The sequence below is a fragment of the Sceloporus occidentalis genome, unplaced genomic scaffold (assembly GCF_023333645.1).
Source record: "Sceloporus occidentalis isolate IW3139 unplaced genomic scaffold, rSceOcc1.0.p SCAF_14, whole genome shotgun sequence".
In the NCBI taxonomy this organism is placed as follows: domain Eukaryota; kingdom Metazoa; phylum Chordata; class Lepidosauria; order Squamata; family Phrynosomatidae; genus Sceloporus; species Sceloporus occidentalis.
In genome coordinates this window covers 8,082,540-8,107,303 of record NW_028316994.1, presented here as the reverse complement: position 1 = coordinate 8,107,303, position 24,764 = coordinate 8,082,540, and the positions used below count along the sequence as shown (strand labels likewise).

The following is a 24,764-nucleotide window of genomic DNA, read 5'->3' as shown; positions in this document are numbered from 1 at the left end:
TATTATTATTATTATTATTATTATTATTATATACAGTATATTTAAATCAACTGTATTAGTCCTGCAGGTGCTTTGCACTTCAACTTCCAGAAACCCCAGCCAGCTTGGCCAACAGGAATTCTGGGAGCTGAAGTGAAAAACATCTGGAAAGCTAAAGTTTGAGAATACCTTATTTAAATCATACTGAGAACAGGAATTTGTTCTGTAAATGAATGGAGTTCCCATCGTGCCACACAAAAATCCATCCTCTAAGCTTTCATCATTTCAGGATGGGATGAAGGCAAGTGTGCCAATTTCTTTTTGCTATTGTTAGATATTTGTACATCACTATAATCTGCCACTATGATCACATATGCCTTCTTGCAACTCTTGGTATAGGAACACTATAAGGAAACACCTGTTGCTTCCTCCTCTTAAACAAGAGAGCCAATTTGGAGATAGGGAGGGGGACCTCCATGTCTTAATGCAATGGGAAAACTTGTCCTTTGAGTGTTTTTCCCAATATCTGTCACTGGCCTCCCCCAGTGGTAAGGCATTGTGGAAGATTTACTGGAGGGTCAAAGTTTCCCAACTTTTGTCTTAATCAGTGTTTTGGGGCTTGCATCATAGCTATCCTCTGTACAGCTCACGCCTGCACCAGCATGTTTCCTGCACACACATATGAATTTCAAAGCCTTTATTATAAACAGGCTGCAGTGACAAGTCTCACACACAAATCTCTTCCCAAATCGAATGAAACATAAGGTAGAAAAACAACCAATTTGGACATTCAGTTGTTCAGTCACCACCAACTTTCATGTGGGTCATCTCTGATCTATCAGTTAGCCACACACATTTGGTTCATCCAGTATTGGCTTTGATTTCAAAATACTAAAAAAAACTGAAACCCTTCACCAACTAGGCAGTGGTGTTGGTGAAGGGTTGGAAATAAGGGAATCTACAAGAACACAGTTAACATCTTGCTGGTTTTTAATTGCTCCATTTGCTGTTAATCAATCAGTTATACAGATGCACACCAGTCTTTGAAGTGAAGCTTAAGAATGTTTGACAGAAAAAGATCATTATGTCATGGTGAAGTTAATGTATGAACATGCCTTTACAGGATGTGATGGATTTACTGAGGCCTAGATGACATTGTTAAATGAACCTGAAAACCGTAAGACAAAAGTTGGCATGTTTGGGCACCTGCCTAGTGCCCACAACTCACTAGAGGTCTACAGTCACCAACATGAGCTCCCTGGACTTGTTCCTTTTCTTAATTGCTGGCAATCTGCTTGCTCACAAAACAAGCTTCAGCCCACACAAGGTGATGGCAGAGCATGGAAATGTTACCTTTTGGCTTGTAATTCTTACTATCACCCCATCAGCTGGGGAAGTCTGGTAACTGTGGTTCAAAGAAGGAACATTTCCAAGCCCTGTCATGGTGAGAAGGAGTTTGCTTTCCTTACCTGCCATGCAAAGCAATGGCAATGAAGAGGAGGTACAGCAACAACAGATGGTGGCAATGGTAGTGAGAAGACATACTGGATAATGGAGTGGGGCCTAGTGAAGATGCCACTCTTCACTGATCTAACAAAAACATGGAGCTGGCCCTACCCCACAGGGGAATATTCACAAATGAGCTTTTACTTAAGGCAAAAATTAACAATAAACATTACACTAATGAAATACTTACAGTATATAAAATACTAATTTATAGAGTCTATATGAAAGATATGTGCACATACACACCCTCACCCTCTCAGACCTGCAAGCAAATTGATGGTGCTGAAAGAACAAGATTGTGAAGTACCAGGGGATGGTACAAACAATTTATGAAATCAATGCAGTATGAACTACATGCAGGGGTGGGCAACCTGTGTTTACTCCAGAAGTTGCTGGACCACAGCCTCCATCAGTGGTGAAGGATGATGGGAGCTGCAGTTCAACAACATCCAAAGTACAATTAGTTGCATGTTCTGGAGCTACAAGAAACCTTGGGGTGTATATAAGTGAACATACACTGCTTGAAGTGGATCTGTACTGTGCAATTTTAGATCACTTTTAACTGCCAGAGCTTCATCCTATGGAATCTTGGAATTTGTAGTTTGCTAGAGGGCTCTAGTCCACTCTCATGAATCGGAGAACCAGAGCACTCCAGCACAGAATCCTAAACCCCTTATCAAACTACAAATCCCAAGATTCCACAAGACTGAGTCATGATAGTTAAAAATGGCACAAAACCATTATACCTGTGCAGAGGGGATATGCGTCTGGTCTCCAAACAGAAGCTCTACATGGGAATGCGACTGGCCAGGTTCAGTCAGTGTCACTCTCTGGGCTTTGGGGAACAGGGGACCCTCCTGAGGGGGCACATGGCAGGAACAGTTCTGCATAGCCATTGCCACTGGGTGGAGAAGGGGTGGCAGCAGGGAAATCCAGACCCACTGGTCCTGCCAAGCCTTGGTTTTGAAACGCCTCAAAGTCGGTTCCAGGATTTCCTGGAGGCAATGCTTCAGGAGGGGCCCCATCTGCTGGACGGCACACCTCAAAGCGTAACCAGCGATACCCAGCACACTTACGTGCTCCGGGGCAGCTCTGAATGAGATGCTGGATGGCTGGGTGGGACAGCCCAAAGAACTCAGCACCAGATGGCTCCAGTTGGGCAGCGCCCACAGCCTCAAGGAGCTGAGCATGGCAAGTGTCTGGGCTAGAGCCAGTTATTACACAGCCGGGCTCGTCTTCAGGGGCTATCTCAAAGAGCGGCCCAGTACCACCATCCTTGATCTGGCAAGTATAGAGGCAGCGATGAACAGGCTGTTGAGTACTGGCAAAGATCCTGGTGCTGCAGTACCCCACAGGGTAAATGGCACTCTCTGTATGGAAACTGGAACGGTCAGAGACAATCTCGCCCAAGCTGTAGACAGTCAGCGGACCCAACGTGATAGGAAACACTGGCCGGCCAGAGGGATCCAAGGGAAGTGGTGGAACCAGCCGGCGGATGCCTAGCTCAGGCGCCACCCTGCGCTTAGATGCCCGCCCATTTTCCTTGCCTTTGCGTTCTCGGCGGGGCTTGCGGGTGGCCTGTTCGTCCGGAGAGGGCTGTGAAATGGTGGTGATGGTAGGCACAGGGGTCTCTTCTTCTGCCAGGGCTTGGGCCTGCAGCAGGCGAGCCAATAGGAACCGGCGCTCTTCGCGCACACGGAGGTATTTGGCCTCCAGCCTGGCAATCTCATCACACAGGGCTGCGTTCTCATAAACCAGTACCTTGGCTGCACGGCAGAGACGCCGGAACTTCAGGCGGTAACGCTCACCTTGGTTTTTCCGCAGGTTTTTCTTCATTGCAAGCGGGGAGGAAATGGAATTGGCAGGAGAATCTAGAAAGGAGAAAGAAAGCCAAAAGGAGTTATTTTTTTGTTTGTTTAAATACAGTCAGCCCTCCACATTTAGAGATTTCTTGTCAACAGGTTCAACTATTCAGATATATATATATATATATATATATATATATATTTTCCCAGAAGCAAATCTTGATTTTGTCATTTTATGTAAGGAGCACCATTTCTATGCCATTGCATTTGACAAGACTTCAGCCTCCATTGATTTTATTATCCACAGTGTGTGGGTGTCATAGGTATTTCTTGAACATCCTACATTTTGTGGTGCCTTGTCCTCCGTAGCAATTGTGACATTTGGTCACCTTGTCTCAAAGGTGCTACAAAATCCCTCTGCAGATTTTCCAGACTAATGCAGCTATCTCAAAGACAACAGTTGCACTTAAGCAATAATCCAAAAACAAATTCAGACTCATAGGTGCAAAACACACTGCAGAAATAATCCAGTTTGAGACCACTTCAACTGCCCTGGCTCAATGTTAGGGAATTCTGGGGACTGTAGTTTTGTGAGACCTTTAGCCTTCTGTCAGAGAGAGCTCTGGTGCCACAATAAACTACAACTCCCAGAATCCCTTAGCACTGAACCAGGGCAGTTAAAGCAATCTCAAAGTGGATTATTTCTGCAGTGTGTTTTGGACCAAACACAGTTCTTCCACAGTTCCCCCCCACCACCAAAGAAAATTGTGTCCTCATTGCAAAATGTAGGACATTCGACCAAAAAATGGAGAGCATGACCAAAGGAATGCTAAAAACATTCATATAAAGTCATGCTTTCAAGTCACACACAAAATGGAGGACATTTTGGAATTCCCACTGGACTGAAGGCTGAAATGTAGGACATGTCCTGGAAAAGGAGGACCAGGTCTGGCCATAGCCATCCCCTCCCTAACCTTTGACTCTCTTCTTACCACAAAACTGCTACAGCAGCCCCTTACTTCCGCTTTCCAGGAGAGTGACCGGAACCGGAAGTGCGCTACTGCCTGAAGGCTCCGGCCTGCTGCTTCTCCTCTGCGCAACCCTTTCCTGCCTCCGCAGAGAAGCCAGGGCTTTCGAAGGACCTCCCTTGGCATCTGTTCTGTTTTGAGTCCTGGGTTTTAACAAACTTTAGGGCTGAAGTTCACCAAATGAGGACACAAACACAAGACGAGTCTAGAAAAGTCACCCTGCTCCATGTTTCTGGACCAGAGCGGTCCCCAAATTGTGCTCTTTGAGGGGTTTTGGACTTCAGCTCCCAGCATCCCAGACCATTGGCCACCATGGCTGAGGCCTCTGGGAGATGAAGTCCGAAATCTCTTAAAGGGCACAGTTTGGGGACCCCTATGCACAGAGGCCCCCTCAAAAGAAAAGGTATTGACAGTCAGCCCTCCATTGCCACGGATTGGAGCATAGAGCAGCAGTTTTAAGGGTTGGACTATGGCTCTGGAGACCAAGCTTCAAATCCACACTCGGCCAGGGAAACCCACTGGATGACCTCGGGCCAGTCACACTCTCTCAGCCTCTGAAAATGACAGCAACAAACCCCCCTCTGAAGAAACCTGTCAAGAAAAGCCCATGATAGGGGCGCCATAAGTCTAAAAAGACTGGAAGGCACACAGCAGCAAATTAAGGAATTATTAATCAGTTAACTATTGATGAACAATAGTTACAGTATTTGTATACATTATTTGTACCAGTTATTTACACATTTCCTTCCCTCCTTCAGCTTCCTTCCTAGCTTCCTTCCCTCCTTCAGCTTCCTGAGATCTAATAATGCCACCCATTTCCCTCTCCTTGTAACAGGAGCCCAGAGGACAGAACTCTATTTCTGGCCAAAGAGGCACCAAGGGCTGCCAAGAGGGCACGCTCCAAGGTCGCCTCCCTCCCCTCCCTTGGGGCACCTGGGTGCATCTCTATCCAGGAGCCCTAATACTACTATTGGGCTGCAGCCACACTTCAGAAATAATCCGGTTTGAGACCACTTTAACTGCCCTGGCTCAAGGCTATGGAATTCTGGGAGTTGGAGTTTGTTGTGGGCCCAGAGCAGAGCAGAGCCCCACAACATACTCCAACTCCCAGAATTCCATAGTAAAGAGCCAGACAAAGAGTTAAAGCGGTGCCAAACCGGGTTGTTTCTCCAGTGTAGATGCGGACCCAGCCTCCCAAGAGCCTCCCTTTGGTTTGTAAGGGGATCTGCCTGGTTGATCGGGATCCCTCTCCTCCAATTGCCCTCCAGTCGAGGAGGAAGGCCGGGCCCCCCACCTGCCTCTGGGGCTGGAGAGGAGGGGACAGGCGGAGGCGGAGCTGCCTTGCATTGTCTGCAGGCTCCTGATCTCTGGCGCCTGGCGGAGGCGGAGGGGGCAACAAGGGACCCTGATGGAGAGGGTAAGGGAAGGCAGGGGGCCCTGGGTGGGAGAGCCCTGCTGGGGGCAGGCAGGGAAGGAAGGAAGGAGAGCCCCCCCAGTCCCTCTGCAAGCCTAAAGGGCACCTAGGAAAGGCCAGATCCAAGGAGGAGGAGAGGAAGGTGGAGGAAGAAAAAGGGGTGCCCAGTGGAGGAAGAAAAAGAGTGCCCAAGTGGAGGTAGGAAAGGGTGCCCAGGTGGAGGAAGAGGAAGGAAGGGAAGAGGTGCCCAGGTGGAGGAAGAAAAATGAAGGAAAAGGGGTGTCCAAAAGATGCACCCTGGAGACAGGAAGAAGAGGAAGAAGTGGCAGGGCTCTGCTTAGAGAGGGTGCTGTGGGTCCTTGGCTGGGGGAGGGGGTGCTGGTGCCCTCCTGATTGCCCAGGGAGGCATATCCTGGCAGGCAGAGGCAAGGCTGGAGATCAAGGAGCCCCCAGAGGAGCCCCCAAGTTTCTTGCAGTTACAGTATCTCCATGTAACCTCTATGTTTGGAAACAAATGTATTCCAAAGCTCAGATGCAACAGGATCCTAAGCATGTATACAGAGAAGGAAGCCTCACTGAGTTCCATAAATGGATGCCATGTATGCAAGTGAGAGACAGCGTGGTACAGTGGCTTGAGTGTTGGACTAGGACTCTGGAGACCAGGGTTCGAATCCCCACTCAGCCATGCAAGCCCACTGTGTGGCCCTGGGCAAATGACACATTCTCAGCCTCAGAGGATGGCAAAGGCAACCCCCTCTGAAAAAACTTGCCAAGAAAACCCTGTGTATAGGTTGCCAGCTTGGTGTAGTGGTTTGAGCATTCAACTGGGACTCAGGAGACCAGGGTTCAAATCCCAGCTCTGCCATGAAACCCAGTGGGTGACCTTGGGCAGGTCACACTCTCTCAGCCTCAGAGGGTGGCAGTGGCAAAACCCCTCTGAAATCTTGCCAAGAAAAGTCCATAATAGACTTGCATTAGGGTCACCATAAGTCAGAAATGACAGAAATAAGTCAGAAATGACTATTAATGCACAATAAGAACAGCACAAACAAGAACTGGGTGGTCCTCCAGACCTTGCTTGGTTGCAGCCCCCAGCATTCCTTGCTATTGTCTTGAACTCCTAGGAACTGCAGTCCCACACCAGGAAGTCTGAATGATTTCCACTGTCTTCATCATGTATCCTGGACATTTCAGCACATGTGTGGTGCACTGGTGTGTATTATTTTCTCCACATGTCCCTTCTGCTTAATATCTACCTGCTCCCTTGTCCCATCTGTATATGCAAGACAGAGAGAAAAAGCACTTGATGCTGCTATTGTGGGGCCACATCAAACCACATGTTCCCAAGAGGACCACCTTATCTGGCAATAACGTCAACAAATTTTCCCAGATCTGAGCCACTAGTCTGGAGTCCTCACTTGTTTTCTTTGCCTCCTCATGTGCAGGTGGAATCCACATTCTACCCAAGCTTCCCAGTTGAAGCTGAAAGCACAGTTCCTTTTCCTCTGGAAGAAGGTCCCAGCACTCTAAGGTAAAATCTTGCTTCTTTCTTCCCTACATTTTAAACCTAGTGGGGCTAGAATCTTAAGTTGTTGTACTCTTGAGTTACCCGGTTCCACAACAGCATGCTATCAACATGCGACAGACTATTAATGCAGGTTGGATATCTCATGATAGGTTATCTGGGGGTGTACATTACAAGTACACGACCAAACACAAACCACAGAAGTCCTCTTACTGAATCAGTACCAAACCACAAAAACAGGTGTACAATGCAAGAATAGGTACCAAGATGAAAAGATAAAATTTCAAAAGCATGTGTATTGGATGGGCACTTTTCAAAGTGCCTAAGGCAGTACTTAATATCCCAGACAAAGGGGAGGCTGCTAATTAACAAGGATTAACCTTTCATCATTTCTTTCTTGGCCAAATTAAAATGTTGCCTGGGTATTTTTTCTGTCTTAAAAATGTAAATTTTAAAACTTGTTCTAATCTGATTTTAGAGTGATTGGGGTTTTTTGGGGTGGTGGTGGTGGTGATTGAATAACATTTGTGCCAGTTATTATTGCACGATTTTACTACTGAATTTTCAACTTTTATGGAAACTGCTCTGTGTTCATATGTGAATGAAGGAAGCATTTAGAAAATGAAAGCCACTGTGGTATCATCATCATCATCATCATCATCATTTCTTACCCGCCTCTCCCCTGGATTGAGATGAGGAATAACAACAATTAACAGTAAGCAGTTTGAAAATCACATGCATATTTGCATACACCTTTCATTTGATTTACAAACAGAGGGAACACAAATTCCAATTTCAGAAACATTTGTGGAAAGGCGAAGCCTTTCATGGCTGGCAAAATATTGTATGCAAAAGATTGTGGAAAGATGCATAGGACCTTTGGGCCATTCCATCTTGGTCTTTTTTCTGACTTGGCTTTTCCCTCACTCACAAGAGGCTTATGTGAGTTGTACTGTAATTATCTATCACTTCTAGGTTTCCAAATGCTGAGCCACATTTCTCCTGGATGGAACCAGAGGAGGAGCTACTGTTGCCAGATTCAGGAGACAGGCAAGAGTTGACAGTCATCAATCCAGGTGAGGAATGATTCTTTTCTCCATACCATGCTGTGTTGTAATCCCCACCCCCACCCCACCCCATAATTTATAGATTTATGTTCATGTCCTCCCCATGTAAGTGTGTAGAATTCTGCAACATTGGTGTTCTTAGGAGAGTTTTATAATGACCTCTAGTATTCTGCCCCGAAAGTTTTTTGTGTAATTTTGTCTAGGAAAATGTAAGATTGAATGAAAACTCTTGCACATCTTAAAAAACCCACAACTCCATAATTTATGCCAATTACAGGTCTGGGGGAATATTTTGAATGATAAAGATATGATAAAGATGTAATCTCAGATGAGTGATATTCCTTTCTACAGGTTCTGATACACCAAGTGAGGAAGATCAAGAGGAGGAAATGGTGGAGGAAACTGAGGAAGAAGACACCAAGATTTGCCACAAGAACTGTGATTGGTCCCAAGAAACATCAGAGGAGAATGTTGTTGGGGCTTTTGTCAATGCAAACTCTCATCCATTCCACTGCTCAGAGTGCGGGAAGGGATTCACTCAGAGTTCAAACCTGGTGAAACACCAGCGGATCCATACAGGGGAGCGCCCATTCCGGTGCCCAGAATGTGGACGTGGTTTTAGCTGGAGCTCATCGCTAGCTGAGCACCTTAAGACACATGGCGGGTGCCGCCCCCATGCCTGCGGCGAGTGCGGTAAGCGCTTTGCCCGGGGCTCGACGCTGGCAGAGCATCAGCGGGTGCACACTGGGGAGAAGCCCTTCCGGTGCCAACAATGTGGAGCCCGCTTCTCCCAGAGCTCCACCTTGGCACACCACCTGCACGCACACTCTGGTGAACGCCCCCATGTCTGTTCTGACTGCGGGAAGTGCTTTGGCCGCAAGTCCACCCTTGTCACACACCGACGGACTCACACTGGAGAAAAGCCCTACCTCTGCAGGGAGTGTGGCCGCTGCTTTGGCGTCAGCTCTGATCTTGCCAAGCACATACGGAACCATCGTGCTAATGGTAGCAGGTGGAGGAATAACGCAGCAAGTGTGCATTCAGTCCCTCCTCTTCCAGTGGTAGATGAGAAGAAAGAGCAAAGTGAAGAAACTTTTTCTGAGGGCTTGCGTGTAGGTGAAGAGGAGCAAAGGGAATCTGTAGATAGAAGTGAAGGGAGAACATACCTATGTGCTGAGTGTGGGGAGAACTTTGGCCAGGATTGTGCACTGGCAACCCATCAGAGGCTGCATTTGAGAGAGGTTTCTAATCACTGCCTTCCATGTATAGAAGCCTTCCCTGACCCACCAGAGGAACTAGAAGTCCATGTAGAGGTAAATCATGATAAGGAGAAGAAATCTTACAAATGTTCCAGCTGTTGTGCTTGCTTTTCTGAAAGCTCTGTACTTAAAATACATGAGAAGGTACACTTTGAAGGTCTGTTCCACTATTGCCATCAAGATGGAGAAGACCTCTCCAATAATTCTGATTTGGAGCAGCACCAGAGTGACTTGAATGTAGAAGGGAAGCCCTTTAGTTGTCTGGATCATGGGGCCAGCTTTCCTGAGACCCTGGCTGTAACTCCCCAACAGACAGTCCATCTGGATATAGAATCTCATGCTTGCCCTCAGTGTGAAAAAACATTTGCCAGGAGTGATGAGCTGATAGTTCACCAGGAGAGTCATGTTGGTAAGGAAAAAGAGGATGAGAAGCCTTACCAATGCTCCATCAACAGTGCTCACTTCCCTGATGGCACTGACCTGGTGATGCTTAAAGTGAACCATGGAGCAGATGAAAAATCCCATTGCTGCCTGCAGTGTGGTGATGTGTTTGCGAGTCACTCAGAGCTTGCAGTTCACCAGCTGATCCATCCAGTAGAGGATTCCCTGGACAAACCATACTCTTGTGCTGTCTGTACCAAGACCTTTGCCCTCTTTGCTACTCTAATCGCCCATGAACGTACTCACATGTCCGATGATGATGCTTACCGTTGCCCAACATGTGGTGAACGTTTCCTTGACAGCAGCAAGTTAGGGAGACACCAGCAACGTCACTTGGGTGAGGAGAGGCCTTTTCGGTGCCCGGCTTGTGGCGAGGGTTTTGTGCTCCTTTCAGGGCTTCGGCAGCACCAGCGTGACCCTCCTTCTCGGTGTGCTCAATGCAGTGAGACCTTTGTGTGGCGCTGCCAATTGACTGAACACCGGCGGAACTGCCACCCAGCCGAGCGGCCTTATAAGTGCCCTGAGTGTGGCAAGGGCTTTGCACAGAGTTCAAAACTCTTGCGGCATCAGGTGACACATACTGGTGAGAAACCATTCAAGTGCCCTGAATGTGGTAAAATCTTTAGCCAGAGCTCCAATCTGACGGAGCATCGTCGTACCCATGCCCCTGGCAAAGCCCACTACTGTGCCATCTGTGGCAAGGCTTTTGCCCTGGGTTCCTATTTAGCCAAGCATCAGGCAACTCACACGGGCGCCCGCCCCTTCCGGTGTACCGAGTGTGGCAAGGGTTTCCGGCAGAGCTCCAACCTTATCCAGCACCAGCGTACACACACTGGTGAGAGACCATACGTGTGTGCCTCCTGCGGCAAATCTTTCACCCAGAACTCACACTTGGTCAAGCATCGGCGGGTTCACACGTCTGAACGCCCCTACCGCTGCCCTGTCTGCAACAAAAGCTTTCGGCAGCGTGGGAACCTGGCCGAGCACCAACACCAGCATGCTGGCACACGACCGTATATCTGCGGCGCTTGTGGGAAGTCATTCCGGTGGAGCTCTGCTTTCTCCAAACACCAGCGTACCCACCTTGTCTCTGACCTTTAACCTGTCCCATGTGGGAGGGCTTGAGAAACTGGATGTTCTTCTAGAGCAGGAGTGCGCATAATGAAGCCTAAGGGCCACATACAGCAGTAGAACCATATATTAGTGGTCCTGGAAGCCCCTCAACCATCCTGTTTTTTTTTTTAATTGTCACAATTTTGAGGCAATATTTGGCCCCAAATCATGCAGAAAGGCTCCCTTCTGAAAACATGCACAAATATCCACACCTACCCATTTTCCTCTGCCCTTCTCAAAATGGTGACAGGAAGTTATGCAGCATCACTTTGAATGCCATTTTGAGAGGATATGCAGAGGGGAAAAACAAATGTTTGGGCTTGCTGGAGGCAGGGCATGGCTCACAGTGGGGGTGGGGGGAAATTTTGACTCCGGTTTCCAAACAGTTTTCTGCCCCTGCTCTGTTGCACTGGATGTTCTCTAAACACCAACAGATTTTGTTTTCTAGTCCCCAATTTTCTACAGCTAAATCACCTTCCTTGTGGATCCTGGCTCTGTATTTTAAAAAGAGATGCAATTAGGTAATTAAGGTTGACTTAAAAGTTTTATAACCTGGCCCTCTTTAGATAGAAGATGTACTGGTATGTTCCTTTGTTTACTTCAAACAGTGATGAACCAGCCTTGCCACTTTGGGGAACATTTTTCTCATTCTGCTGAATGGGATCCTGACCTTCTGCCTCAGAGTCTCACCCCAAATGGTCCCATTGGTTGCCAGGCACCAAGAGATCCATCCTTTGCTTCAACCTATTTTCAGACCAAATTGAGAATCCTTCATGTCCAACCCGATGTTCTTCCAGGACCAGGGAGCTGAAACTGAGCCTTGATCCAGTCAAAATGGTTACCTCATGGTCCAGACTTTGGCCTTTCAGCCTAGTTCTAACTATAGTCTTTTCATCCTGTCCCTGAGAGCATTGTTCTTGAGAACACTCCTCTGTTTTGAAATTCTCATGGTGCTGTAGCAAAACTGTTGGCTTCGTAAATGCTTTCTTTCTATGTGTGTAGTCTTTCATTAAATTTCTCATTGGTTTTGCAGTTTGCCTGAGAGTATGGGTTCTCTCTCATCCTCTGAGAAACTGTACTCCGTGATGCCACATTTAGTTATTTTCTTGACCATTGACTCTGAATTCCAATGGGTTCCAATGAGCTGAATCCAATCCCTGCCTGAATTATTGAGTATCTGATATTTCTGATTAAGCCTGCGGGAGATCCCCTTTTGACTTCTAAAATGGCATCCAAACTACTGAACCCCAAAATTTCATCCCTGAAACCATTAGTTTCCCCCAAATGTAATGGAAACCCCACACACTGACCTGCATAGAAGTGATAGGCATTGCATGTTGTTCACTGGATCTGAACTATGGAGCATCAAGGCCTAACAATCTGAGATGCCCCAAACATGTAGTAAAGTGTATACCCATATCCTCCTGTTCTTGGGAGTTAGAGGTGGGGACAGTCAGAATTTTGTTTTGTTAAAATGAGAGAAAGAAAAAAGTCTTCATGGTTATTTCTGTCTGATCCATTTATCCTGTTGTTCTGCCAAGGAACTCAGGACAGGGCTTATGACCTTCCCCTATATTATCCTCACAAAATAAAAATCAATTTGGAGCTGCGTTGTTGTTGTTTATATCTAGGACTACCCAGTGAATGTCATGGCTTGGGTAGACATTTCTGTACTTGAATAATTGTATAGAGAGCTCTAGTAAATTCTCTTTGACAACAGTACTAGAGCTCTTTAGCAGCGAATTCTAAGTGCAGTCTTATATATGTTTACTTGAAGCAAGTTTCACTATCCTTAAGAGGCTAACATTTTAGAAAGTATGTTTAGGATAGCAGTCTTCCAACACAGTTCTGTGTCCATTTACACAGCAGTAAGTCTCACTTAATTTAGGGTGCATCTACATATATATAGTATTTCTATATAGTATAAATAGTGCAGTTTGGCACCACTTTAACTGCCATTGCTTCCAAGAAATACTTTTGAATGAAGTAAACATAATGTGGATCGCCAAAATAAAATTGGAAAGCACAGGTACCAAACCTAGGACTTCCAGTTTTCTGGGCTTTGGCTTTTTGTTTTTTGTTTTAGCCATTTGGATGTGGTCTCAGATTCAGATCTTGCTGTTCCTATACATGCAGATTATCACTAGTTAACACACACAGTCTAGAACCCTGTTCTTTAACCCAACTAGAGTAGAACCATTGAAGCAATTGAATGGTGGGGCAAAATCCTATGTTCATGTGTAACAATAAACCTAGATTCTGGAGTATATATCTGCTAGGTGAGCTTGAAATGCAATAACAGCAGAGTAATTTGTGAAGAAAAATATTTTTATTTGCCCATGCTGGCTGGGAAATTCTGGGAATAATTGTCCAAAAGTATCCCCCCTCCCTGTCTCCAGTCTCAAGATGGAATAAACTGTGTCCCATTGCTAGTGCTGAAGTACGATTTACTTGCCAACCAAGTTGACTTCTGTCCTTGGAAAGGTGTGTGTATGTGCGTGTGCCTGTGTGAGGAGGAGATCTTGTGTTTTGGATCTGGCAGCAAAGTATTTTGGGCAAGTCTTGTGTGATTAAAACCTTTCCAGAGGGCAGTATGTTTGCATCTGGAGTAAAACAGGAAAATGCACAGCTCTTTAAAGCTTGGATCCTTTTGATTGAGAAGGAGAGGATTATGTGGCCTTCCAGATCTTGCTGGACTGCAACTTCCAACATCCCTCACCATTCATTATGCAGGGTTAGGGCGCTAGGATCTGCAGTCCAACCTACCTCTGGAGAGTGGAGAGGTGCATGATTTTCACCCCTGTGCTTTGGTAGCCTTAATAAAAGTAGGCCCATTGAATCAATTGTTGGTTGGTGAATCAACAGTAAAAAGAATCTCATTGATTCAATGGGTTTGCTCTAACAGGACTGACAATAGGATTCATTTTAGTTATTTATTTAATGGATTTATATCCTGCATTTCTCCCAAAATGGGATTCAGACCAAAAATCTGATATATGATGATGTTGCTGGCACTAGTCATTGATGAGTGTCAACAAAGCCATTCTGGGAGCAATAGAGAAAGGCTGGCCCTGTGCTTCCATGACTCAAACCTCCCTCCAGAGGGCAGTAGTAGGCAGTGACCTGGCAAACTCTCAGTGCCTACAGAGAAGGAGGTTGCACCTGTTGGATTTCTGCCTTTCATGCAGCTGCAAAACCACAGAACCTTTCTTTTTGGTCATTCAACCATTGGGTTCATAAGCAAGGAGGATGGCGAGTGTGATCCAAATGTGGGCTAATTAAACCGATTCAGTCTAGGGTAAGACAAAAATATTTTTTTTGCTTGTTACATTTGCATCCTGCTTTTCTTCCAAGTCATGCTCAAAACTGGCATGCAAAGCCCTCCTCCTCATTTTTATCTTCAAAATAACCTTGTAAGGGAGGCTAGACTGAAAAATAGTGCTTGACCCAAGGTCACTTGGCGAGATCCAAAACATACTGCAGAAATAATCCACTTTGAGACCACATTAACTGCCCTGGCTCAGTGCTAGGGAATTCTGAGAACTGTAGTTTTGTGAGAGACTGAGTCTTGTCTGTCAGAGGGCCACAATAAACGACAGTTCCCAAGATTCCCTAGCATTGAGCCAGGGCAGTTAAAGCAGTCTCGGATTGGATTATTTCTGCAGTGTGTTGTGGACCTGAGTTTCAAAGTCAAGTGGGAATTTGAATCCAGATTTGTATTCACATTTGACCTATCTGTAAGGATAATAATGAAAGAAGGTGTGCCACATTGGGGCAATCAAGACTCCACAAAATTTGTGTGCAAGCTTTAGAGCTCTCCAGATCATTTCATCAGGGTCAGGGAAGATGTTCTTAAAAGTGTAGAGAGAGAAAGGTGGGATGTATGGGAGATGTTGGCTTATGCTGTAGTCATCACAGTGGCTGCATAGTTAATCTCAGGAATGTAGGACAGGAATGGGCAAACAGTAGCCCATGGGCCTGACATGGCATGGCAAAACAGGCAGTTTGCCCCACTAGCACCTGTACAAATATTAACAATCAAATGGTAAATTACACTGCCAGAAGCTGGGGTTTGTGTTCCATTTTGTGATTTAAACATATTTCCACCCCACGGGTTGGTTTTAGCCCCTGAAAGCTGTTTTGAAAAAAACAGAAGTGCTCCTCCAAGTGGGGCTCAAATGGATTTGGCTCTTCTAAATTGCGTGTGGGAATTACATACATGATCTTAACAAAATGCAAGCTTATGACTAACATTGTTATACACCCCCCCCTTGCTGTTTGATTTTTAACACCTTTGCCTGATGAAGAAGCTAGTGGGGCTTCAAAAGCTTGCATCATGTATTTTGTGCATTTTGGTTGGTGCATTAAAGGTATCACTGATTTTGGATGTTATTGGACATAGACAACACTTCTACCTCTGGCTATAATTCCCACCCTTATTCTAATGTACAGGTTTCAGACTGTTGGGACAAAGCTCCCTTTCATGCTGCACAATTATAGAATTTTGACTCAACTTTATCTGCCATAGCTGTGTGGCTCGATCGTTGTCTCTTTTTGCCAGCTGGTATAAAAAAGAGAAATTCTACAGTGTGAAAGTTTTAGAATAACCTTAAACTTGGAAGTGACTATTTGGGGGAAAATATGTTGTGGTTTCTAGGTAGAAATGAGCGTGACCTCCAAGTATTTTTATTCTTGCTGACGGGAAATTAAAGTTGAAACATCCATCCATCCCTTTGAACCATGGAAAGTTCCAGGAAAATTATATATATATATATATATATATATATATATATATTTGTATATATCTGGTGGTTTTTGTTCCTAAAAGATTTCCAGCGAACCTTGACAGTAAAGAAGATCAAAGCCTTTCAGATGGCACCTTAAAGACTAACTACTTTATGGCACTGTGAGTTTTTATAAGCAAAAGATTACTTCATCTGAACCCTGAGTTATTTCAGTCCAGATGGTTATGTTGATCCTTTCCAACAAAATGTACAAAGGCAAAGTATTAATTTATGGCCTCCAAGAAAAACAGCTGTGCCAGATAAAGGAGCCAGGGCAACACAAAGTTGGACAAGTTACTTTTTGGACTACAGCTTCTTAAATATGCAGACAGCTTAGTCAGTGGCTTGTGGGAATTATAGTTAGGAAAAATAATTGCCAATCTTTAAACTGTCTTTATATATTTGTTAGCAATGGGGGTCATCTATATCATGTTCTTTACAGGATTATAAAAGCAACCATAGTAAAGTATCAACACTTTGGAGTAATTACTTTTATATTGTCATTGAGAAATTAATATTCTCTCTCCGTCACAAAATAGTCTGTTTGTCCCTTCAAGAGAGATTTTGGTCCAAAACACACTGGATAAATAATCCAGTTAAAGACCACTTTAACTGCCTTGGCTCAGTGTTAGGGAATTCTGGGAACTGTAGTTTTGTGAGACATTTCGCCTTCACTATCAAAGAGCTCTGGCACTACGTTGCATTATAGTTCCCAGGATGCCCCAGCACTGAACCAAGGCAGTTAAAGCAGTCTCAAACTGGATTATTTTGTTTTGGACCACTTTCACAAAAGAGCTATACTGTACTTTTATTGGCCAACTAAAATGAAGGAAATACATCATGCAAGCTTTCAAAGCTTCACTTGCTTCGTCATCAGGCAAGGATATTAAAAATCATACAGGAGAAGAAAAGTGATGGCAGGCTCACATTTTGTCTCAGATGTTACTTTTGTTGTCAGTTAAGATGGTCTACTCTAGAGGGATATCAATGGAGGCAAAGGCCAATCCGTTTCTTGTCCATGTGGGAACCAAAGGCAAGGAGCAATAAAATTCAGATAATCAAATTTCAACTTCATTTGCAACAGAAAAGTAATTCTGCTTGTGGCTTGTGGATAGGAGAGTTAGGGGTTTCCAGCATCTTTATTGAACTTGGCTGGTTTATGAAATTGTACTGCCTGAGTTGTTACATGCCTTCAAGTCATGTTTCAAATTATTTTAACTATAAAGTGAGGCTATCTTGGAGTTTTCCTGATAGGATTTATTCACTGGAAGTTTGCCATCCTCTGAGGCTGAGAGAGTGTGACTTGCCTAAGGTAACCCATTGAGTTTCCATGGCAAGGCAGGGATTTGAACCCTGATCTCTCAGAGTCCTAGTTCCACAGTGAAACCACTACATCACATTATTTTTCTAATGGTGCACCCCTTCCTTCAAGTCTATGTGCACAGTGCATAAAGGCAGTCAGAGTGTTTTGGCACACTAGGTAGGCTTCTTCTCTGGCGGTAAAAATACAATCGCAACAAATTAAATATCTAATCATTTGCTGCTCTTTCACAATACCCATAGACTGGCTTTCTGTTAATGATGTACGCAGACATAAGACACAGTGTAGTGTAGTGGTCTGAGTATTAGATTATGACTGGAGATCCGGGTTCAATTCTGTAATCAACCATGGAGACTACTGAGTGGCCTTAGCCAAGTCACACACTCTCAGACCCAGAAAACTCCACAACAGGTTCACCATAAGTCGGAAATGACTTGAAGGCACAGATCAGCAATCCTATGTATGCCTTTTTTTCAATAATTGCAGAAATACTTTTTTCAATAATTATTTTTCAACAATTCAATAATGTTTCACCTTCTGCAATATCCCAAACCCCCAGGACTCACCACAGTATTGCAATCACCTCCTCCCCATAGCCATTATTTTGCAAAGGAGAATGGAAAATTGTCTGGCTATCTTCTCCTATTGTTAACTGCTGTCAAGTCATTTTTGACTTATGGCAACCATGGTTTCTCAGGTCATAGTCCAGCCTCAACCCATTATACCATGCTGGCTCTCAATTAAAATTATACAAAAGTTTAAAATAAAAAAACCCACTAAAAATAACATACATTATAAAAAAATTATGTAAAATGAAACCTCTTCCATAACCTTAGGCTACTCACTACTCACACTCTCAACCTCAGAGGCAGGCCATGGCAAACCTCATCTGAACAAATCTTGCCAAGAAAACCCTGTGATAGGCTTGCCTTAGAACCAACATAAGTCAGAAACTAGTTTCAGATACAAAATATTTTAATTGTTATCAGACGAGGCTTTCTTAGAAAAAGGCACCTGAAGTTTAATAATAATAATTAAGAACCAGCCTTTTGCAGAAGGTAAGTCAGCTACAGGTTTTAACTGTTTACCCAATTGATTCCTCCACCCTCCCTCCTCTTATTTACCTCCCTAATGTCAGTGGCAATGCTGGCTGGACAATTCTGGAAGTTGTAGTCCAAAGAGTAACTTTTCCAGACTCCGGTTTGTTTAAATCAGAGCAGTCCTTTAGTATGGTGTAGTGGTTTGAGCACTGGACTAGGACTCTGGAGACCAGGGTTTGAATCCTGGCTCAGCCATGTAATCTCACTGGATGACTTTGGGCAAGTCACACTCTCTCAGCCTCAGAGGATGGCAATGGCAAACCCCCTGTGAAGAAAGTTGCCATAAAAACCCCATAATAGCTTTACCTTAGGGTCGCCATAAGTTGGAAACAACTTGAAGGCACATAGCAACAACAACAACAAAGTGTCAGTCATAGTCATCATAGCCTGTGATGAGGAATGCTGGATGTATTCCAGTAATATTTAGAGAGCCACACTTTTCTCACCCATGGTTTAATACATGAGCATCCCCTTTCTTACATGCTGGTGCCTGATTAATTTTTCTACATGGCTACTGGGGTGCATGAGATAGTAGAAGAGCAAAATATAGCTGAGGATTGTGTCATTTTTCAGAAGCAACTAAAAAGATGCATATATGTTTTAAAACAGGTAGTTGCATGAGATGCAAGCTGCAGAAGAAGAGAAATTGCCTCCCTTTTCAGAACTCCAAAGCACAGCACAGTTGCTAACCACAAAGAATAATGGTGTAATATTGACATAGGAATACCCAAGAAATAAATGTGTGCATGATCATCATACATTGGGCAAGATTTCTTTTTGAAGGCCACATGAAGACTGAAAGCGGAAAGAAAAGCAAGAAACACTTCTCAGAATGTGATGATTTATTATCAGTCTGTTTCTTAGGGGAAAAATACAGCCAAGCATGTGAAAACTAGGGCTGAGGAGTTAGAAGCAATCTTAGGTGGAAAGATACCAAATTCAACTCTGGCTTCAAAATACAAACTTATTTATTAAGTGCCATGTTTATATCGACTTTTAAAGGAATTTAGGAAAGTTTCCTTATTCTGAAATTTTGATCTCATTCATATATAGATATAGATATAGATATATTCTATCAATCACAGTAGCCTGCTTATTCACATGGTGGTGATGAAATGTCTTGTGCTAACATTTTCCTATAGTATGTTTGCTATTACCAATTTGCCATTTATGAAAGAGTTGGAGACAGAGTCAGGAGAAATGAGCTGGTTTGGCACCCATCTTATCACTGGGAATAAAGGCAGTGGATGGGACACAACACCATGGATAGTAGTAGTACACAATAGTAGGGATAAATTGTGTAGGACAAGCTGCAAGTGTGGGAAATTACATAATCTGTATGCACTTGAGAACAGTCTTCTTCTGTTGATCTTCAGCCTGTTGTGTGTCCAACAGAGTTACTATTCATAAAAATAATTGGCACATTATAGTTTAAGGACAAGCTACAGGCACAGAGGACTCTATGATGACTTCTCAAAAGAGTCCCTCTGGATGCACCCAATGTTTTGATAGCGGACAGTCTTTACCTGTTGATCTTCAACCTGTTATAGTTCTAAGAAAAATTAATCCACCGTGCAAAAAAACTGTTAAGCCTTAGTTTAGATAAGCATTCTACATCATGCTCCTGCCTCCAAGAATCCCGCAGCTCTCTAGTCCCAGGAACGGAGAGTACGGAGATCTAGAAGACTGGAATGTAGGCCTGCATATTCAAGGGGTTTCTTCACACATAATTTTTCTCTGGGCAAGTCATTTGGTCTCTGCATGAATGAACCAGGTTAAGGACCTACGGTGGATAAAAACAAATTGGAAGCATGCAAAAACTTTTAAATTAAAGAAAAAAGTAGACACAATATGAAAGAAACATTAGACAGGATGCCAGGAATGACATTACCATTAAAAAATGGCAAAATCTAAAATACACACTGGTGATATCTTTTAGGTCAAACAGAAGGAGCAAAAGACATACTAGCATTTGGACTAGGACTCTAGGCACCCAGGGTTCAAACTGCCACTTAGCCATGGAAGTCCACTGGGATGACCTTGGGCAAGTCACACTCTCTCAGCCTCAGAATTCAATTGCAAAACCCCTCTAAACAATTGTTGCCAAGATAATCCTGTGGGAGTTTCACCTTAGGGTTGCCATGAATTGGAAACAACTTGAAGGGACACTATCACAGTAACAACAACAAGTTTCAGAAACCGGATAACTTCTTCCTCATGCAAAGATGGTAAAAATCATCTTGCAAAGGAAATCAAAATTATGCAGTTGTGGTTGTATAAACCTGCAGGCCTGCAACTTTAGTTCTGCTGTGACAGTGAGAGTGTTTTCATGCAATGGTGGCTGGTGACTCTCATGTTGCCACTGGCAAAAACTCCTCTGTTCTGAATAAGCCATAACCTTTAGAGTGGAGACCTGAGTCAGCTCCCAAACCAAAACTTTGCCCTCAGCAGCGTGACTTCAGCCACAATATCCAGTGCACAATCCCAATCCAAGCACCACTTATGAACACCATGTTCCTTACCTGTTCTCTGCTCAGACAACTTCAGCACCTTCTCCTGGAGACCTGGCTCTGCTTTGGAGACACCGCAGAGAGGTGTGTGACGTCCCCCGTTGGCGAGCACGTAAGTACTCCTGGTAGTTGCGTGTTAGCAGGGTGTAGAGGAAAGGGTTGATGCAGCTGTTGCCATATGTCAAGCAGGTCACCAGGTGGTTGATGGAGATCTCCGTCTGGACTGGCAAACGTGCAGCCGATGGGCAGTAAAGAGGCAGGAGTTGCCAAATCCAAAAGGGCAAATAGCAAGCCCAAAAAGCCAGGACAATGATGAGGATGAGGAAGAAAACACGGTTCTTAGGAGTACGGCCTAAGCCACCACGGGTCTGAGACAGCCAGTAAGTCCTCGCGAGACGCCAATAGAGGGACCCGATGACCACCCCAGGAGCCACAATGCTAGTACTGAAAAGGATGCTCAGGTAGAGTCTGTACTGCTCCTCACTCCAGGTTGGGGAGCAGAGACGCCGAATGATGGCTTCATCCCCCACTGTGCGCTCCTCTTGGTGGATCATCACCATCATGGGGAGAGCCAGAGCAAAAGACAGGAGCCAGATGGCTATAGCCAGGGGCCGCCGGCATCTCCGTGTGTGGCTTGCAGCCTGAAATGGGTGTGCCACAGCGCTATATCGTTCACAGCTCATCAAGGTGAGCAGGAAGATGCTGGCGTGCATAGTGAGGAGGTCTAGGCTGAGGAGGATCCGGCAGCCCACCTCTCCAAATGGCCAGTCCTTGACCAGCCCATTGTGGACAATGAAAGGGGCTGTGGAGAGATACAGCAGATCAGCCAGGGCCAGGTTGACCAGATGGACACGCAGTGAGGAAGCTGACGGGGAGGCCCTCACAATGGCTAGCGTGTAGAGGTTCCCAGCCACCCCTGTGGCACACATTAGGCTCAGCACGGCTCCCAGGGCTGCAGCCGATTCTCCACCTTCTGACAATGAAGCATTGCTTAAGAAGATCCACGAGGAAAGGTTGGTCAGTGATGGCTCCATAGGGCAACTCTCAAGGTTAGGACATCAAACAGAATGTCTTGAGGTTCCTTCTGATCTTTGAGAGAAAGACCAACTAAAGAAATATGGCATTGAATACCACCTTGTTCAGGTATCCAGGTCTGAAGAGAGAGAGATAGGGAGAGTAGGGAATCTGCCTATGCTCATGCACAACAAGGTTGGGAATGCCTCTGAACACATGAAGAGTATATTGCATTCATCATTGAGAAAGTACAATTCAGTCCTCATTTGGTCTAATCAATCATTCCTTGACACTCAGATAGCCATTCCAAGGGAACAGTTGTCTGACTCATACAGTTAGCTGCATGTCTGTACAAATCCCTACTTACTCTTTTGTCTGTCATTCTGTCCATATCTTTCATTCACTTCTAGTGAGCTGTTCCATTCCCATACCTCCCAAAAAGCAGCCCAGTCTCTGAGATTGCAAATTATAATATCCTGGAGGGTCTAACCTGAAATTGCAAATGATAATATGCTGGGGTTCCTCCTGCCCAATCTCTCTTATGATGGGTGCAAAGGCACACTGTTCCACGTTCGGCTTGAAGGTCTTTCTCATTCCATTTTCTTGTTTCTTTGCTCCATGCGTTCAGAGCCAGTGGTGGCACGAAGACTCCAGTATGTGTGCATGTGAGCAAAGTATCTGCATGTGTCTGTCTGGATCTGCAAATGCTCTTCTCTCACATTCCTCACACCCTGCTAGTGCCGGTATGTCGGGGTCGAACCATGGCTTGGCCCCTCTCGGGGAGCAAAGCTGTCAGCTCCTGTCTGCACAGAGGAACCTGTTTATCTCATCCTTGGGGTTGGGATTCTGACAGCGTGTCAGCTAATGGGACTACGGGGCGTATGGTGGGACAGCGTCCAGGGACCCGATTGGTCCGGAGATCGGAACAGACAGAATTGTCATCCCCCACCCCCTTCCTTCTCCCCCCCACCAATGTAACCCCAAGCAGACAGACAGTCCGGGTCCAACACCCTGCTGGCATAACCATGCAGCGTTCCATGGACTTATGCCAACCAGGAGGGAGAAAAAATAACCAAGAGATACAAAGACAGAAGGGGACTGTATGGATCAATGGACAAAAGAAACGCAGAAATGCAAAGAAGCAGAGACCCAGAAGAAGAAAAAAAGAAAAGCACAGAGGTGTACTGGAGGCAGAATAAAGGGTAGGACAGCTGGCTCTTCTGTGGTCTTATCATAGATCGTCATTTCTACCTCTAGTAGCATAAATACTCCAGATTTTATTCTTAGCAGAGAATTTACTTGGCCAGTTTAACAAGCAAAAGGGTGGAGATTTGGGCTGGGCCTACTTTGTCCTTGAATCAAGTTGTGCAGGGGCTTCACATTTGTACAGTAATAAAGAGAATGAGTGTGTCTCTGAACATGTGGAGAATAAGTTCCCCTCACTACAAAGAAAGTACAGTTCAAGGGTTCCAAGTCCCTTTCAGTCTGATAAGCAATTCCTTGGTACCCAGAAGGTCATTCTAACGGAATTATTGCCTGAACTATAGAGATGCAGGGATAGAATGATCCTGTTTCAAATGTGTAACATTTAGACAGGTATGTCTAGCTGCTTTACCTATTAAGGAAGCTATTTTTTTATCTGAAAAAGGTCTAAGACTGATCATATCAAAAAGCTTTATTTAAAAGAGAACCTATACAACTGGCCAGCATGGTGTAGTGGCTTGGGTATTGGGCTAGGACTCTGGAGACCAGAATTCAAATCCCCACTTAGCCATAGAAATCCACCTGTTGCCCTTGGGCAAGTCACATTCTCTCACCTTCACAGGAAGGCAATGGCAAACCCCCCTCTGAACAAATCTTCCCAAGAACACACCACAATAAGTTCACCTTAGAGTCACCTTAAATCAGAAATGACTTGAGGGGATCTAACAACAAGCAACTGGTAGTCTTGTAGTCTCCTTGTTACCACTTATATCTTATTAAACCTCCATGGCTGTTACCAAAGCCAGTGGTAAAAAAAGGACCACTAAATGTGGCTCGTATCAAGATGGAAACAACAATTCTGTTATCATCAGAAACACTGCAAAAATTCATATATTTGGGTGCTGAACTTTGTCACTTCAAAATGTTCAGAACTTGAAAACATCAGCCAGATGTGCTAAGAAGCCCTGTTAGTGAATTGACAATGGGACTGTGACATCAATAGGGAGGTGCAGGGAGTGTGACCTGCACTGGATGACACCCGAAAAGAGGGGTGACACCTGGTTGGACCCTCTTCCTGTGCCATCCTGTCCTTCTCTTCATGAAAATTACAGGGGATTGTGGAAGGAGGCTGAGCGCGCTCCCCTTCTCCTCATGAGGAGAATAATGCGGCAGCCCCAAGGGAGGCTGAGCGCACTGCCCCCAGAAGACCCAGCCCCACAGTCTTATCTGTCACAGCGGGTGACACTAGGGACAGGGACGCCACTGCAATGGGACACTGGAAAAAGTGTCTCAATGCCCATTGGCACCCCCTAGTCAATATCCCAGTGCATATTGGGACCAGTGAACATCAGACTAAATGTGCATTGATCTCAGTGCACTGATTGCATTGCACTCAATACATTGATCTCAATGCACATAGGCTCCAATGATTATTAAACACTTTGCTGACTCCCCTATGTAGTATGCAACAGCAGCCCCTTTACTGGATACAGTTGTTACAGAACTGCCAAATTCTAATTCCCACAGATATAAATCCCCAATAGGAGTCCAGCCTTTTTTTTCTCCCAGGCTTTGCAACCACTAAAAGGTCCCTCTCTCTAGTAGCTGCCCAATTCATTTCATTCATTCCTTTCATTTGGTGGGTGCATCAAAGAAAGAATCTCAAAAGATAGTCGCAGAATCTGGATAGGCAGA

General features: G+C 44.9%; 2 protein-coding genes and 1 pseudogene across 6 annotated transcripts; 1 reads left to right on the top strand and 2 right to left on the bottom strand.

Annotated features, from left to right (window-relative positions):
• Positions 1-670: 670 nt before the first annotated feature.
• LOC149303758 (transforming growth factor beta regulator 1 pseudogene) lies at positions 671-4,661 on the bottom strand (annotated as a pseudogene). 2 transcript variants are annotated; one of them, XR_016272005.1, is made up of 2 exons: positions 4,283-4,661; positions 671-3,356 (listed from the first exon to the last, which is right to left on the bottom strand). The product of XR_016272005.1 is annotated as a transforming growth factor beta regulator 1 pseudogene, transcript variant X1 (transcript). The 2 variants fall into 2 exon arrangements; XR_016272006.1 differs by having other exon boundaries at positions 4,310-4,377.
• A 1,022-nt stretch (positions 4,662-5,683) lies between these two features.
• LOC149303757 (uncharacterized) lies at positions 5,684-12,737 on the top strand. Of its 3 annotated transcripts, none has more exons than XM_089480950.1 (4): positions 5,684-5,735; positions 7,178-7,263; positions 8,233-8,333; positions 8,676-12,737. In XM_089480950.1, exons 1-4 carry the CDS (start codon positions 5,727-5,729, stop codon positions 11,123-11,125), a joined length of 2,646 nt encoding a protein of 881 aa, XP_089337076.1. In that variant the 5' UTR covers positions 5,684-5,726; the 3' UTR covers positions 11,126-12,737. The 3 variants fall into 3 exon arrangements, with proteins under 3 accessions (XP_089337076.1, XP_089337075.1, XP_089337077.1); XM_089480949.1 differs by lacking the exon at positions 5,684-5,735 and adding an exon at positions 5,808-6,944; XM_089480951.1 differs by lacking the exons at positions 5,684-5,735; positions 7,178-7,263 and adding an exon at positions 7,905-7,972.
• An 8,138-nt stretch (positions 12,738-20,875) lies between these two features.
• Positions 20,876-21,886, bottom strand: LOC149303756 (urotensin-2 receptor-like). The gene has a single exon (XM_089480844.1). It carries the CDS (start codon positions 21,884-21,886, stop codon positions 20,876-20,878), a length of 1,011 nt encoding a protein of 336 aa, XP_089336970.1.
• Positions 21,887-24,764: the final 2,878 nt, after the last annotated feature.

What these genes read in the sequence shown, in the direction of transcription:
- LOC149303757 (XM_089480949.1), top strand. An exon ending in GAAGGTCCCAGCACTCTAAG is followed by an intron (nt 7,264 to 8,232) that starts GTAAAATCTTGC and finishes TATCACTTCTAG; the next exon opens with GTTTCCAAATGCTGAGCCAC. An exon ending in GTTGACAGTCATCAATCCAG is followed by an intron (nt 8,334 to 8,675) that starts GTGAGGAATGAT and finishes TCCTTTCTACAG; the next exon opens with GTTCTGATACACCAAGTGAG.
- LOC149303756 (XM_089480844.1), bottom strand. Translation starts at nt 21,886, where the DNA reads ATGGAGCCATCACTGACCAACCTTTCCTCGTGGATCTTCTTAAGCAAT.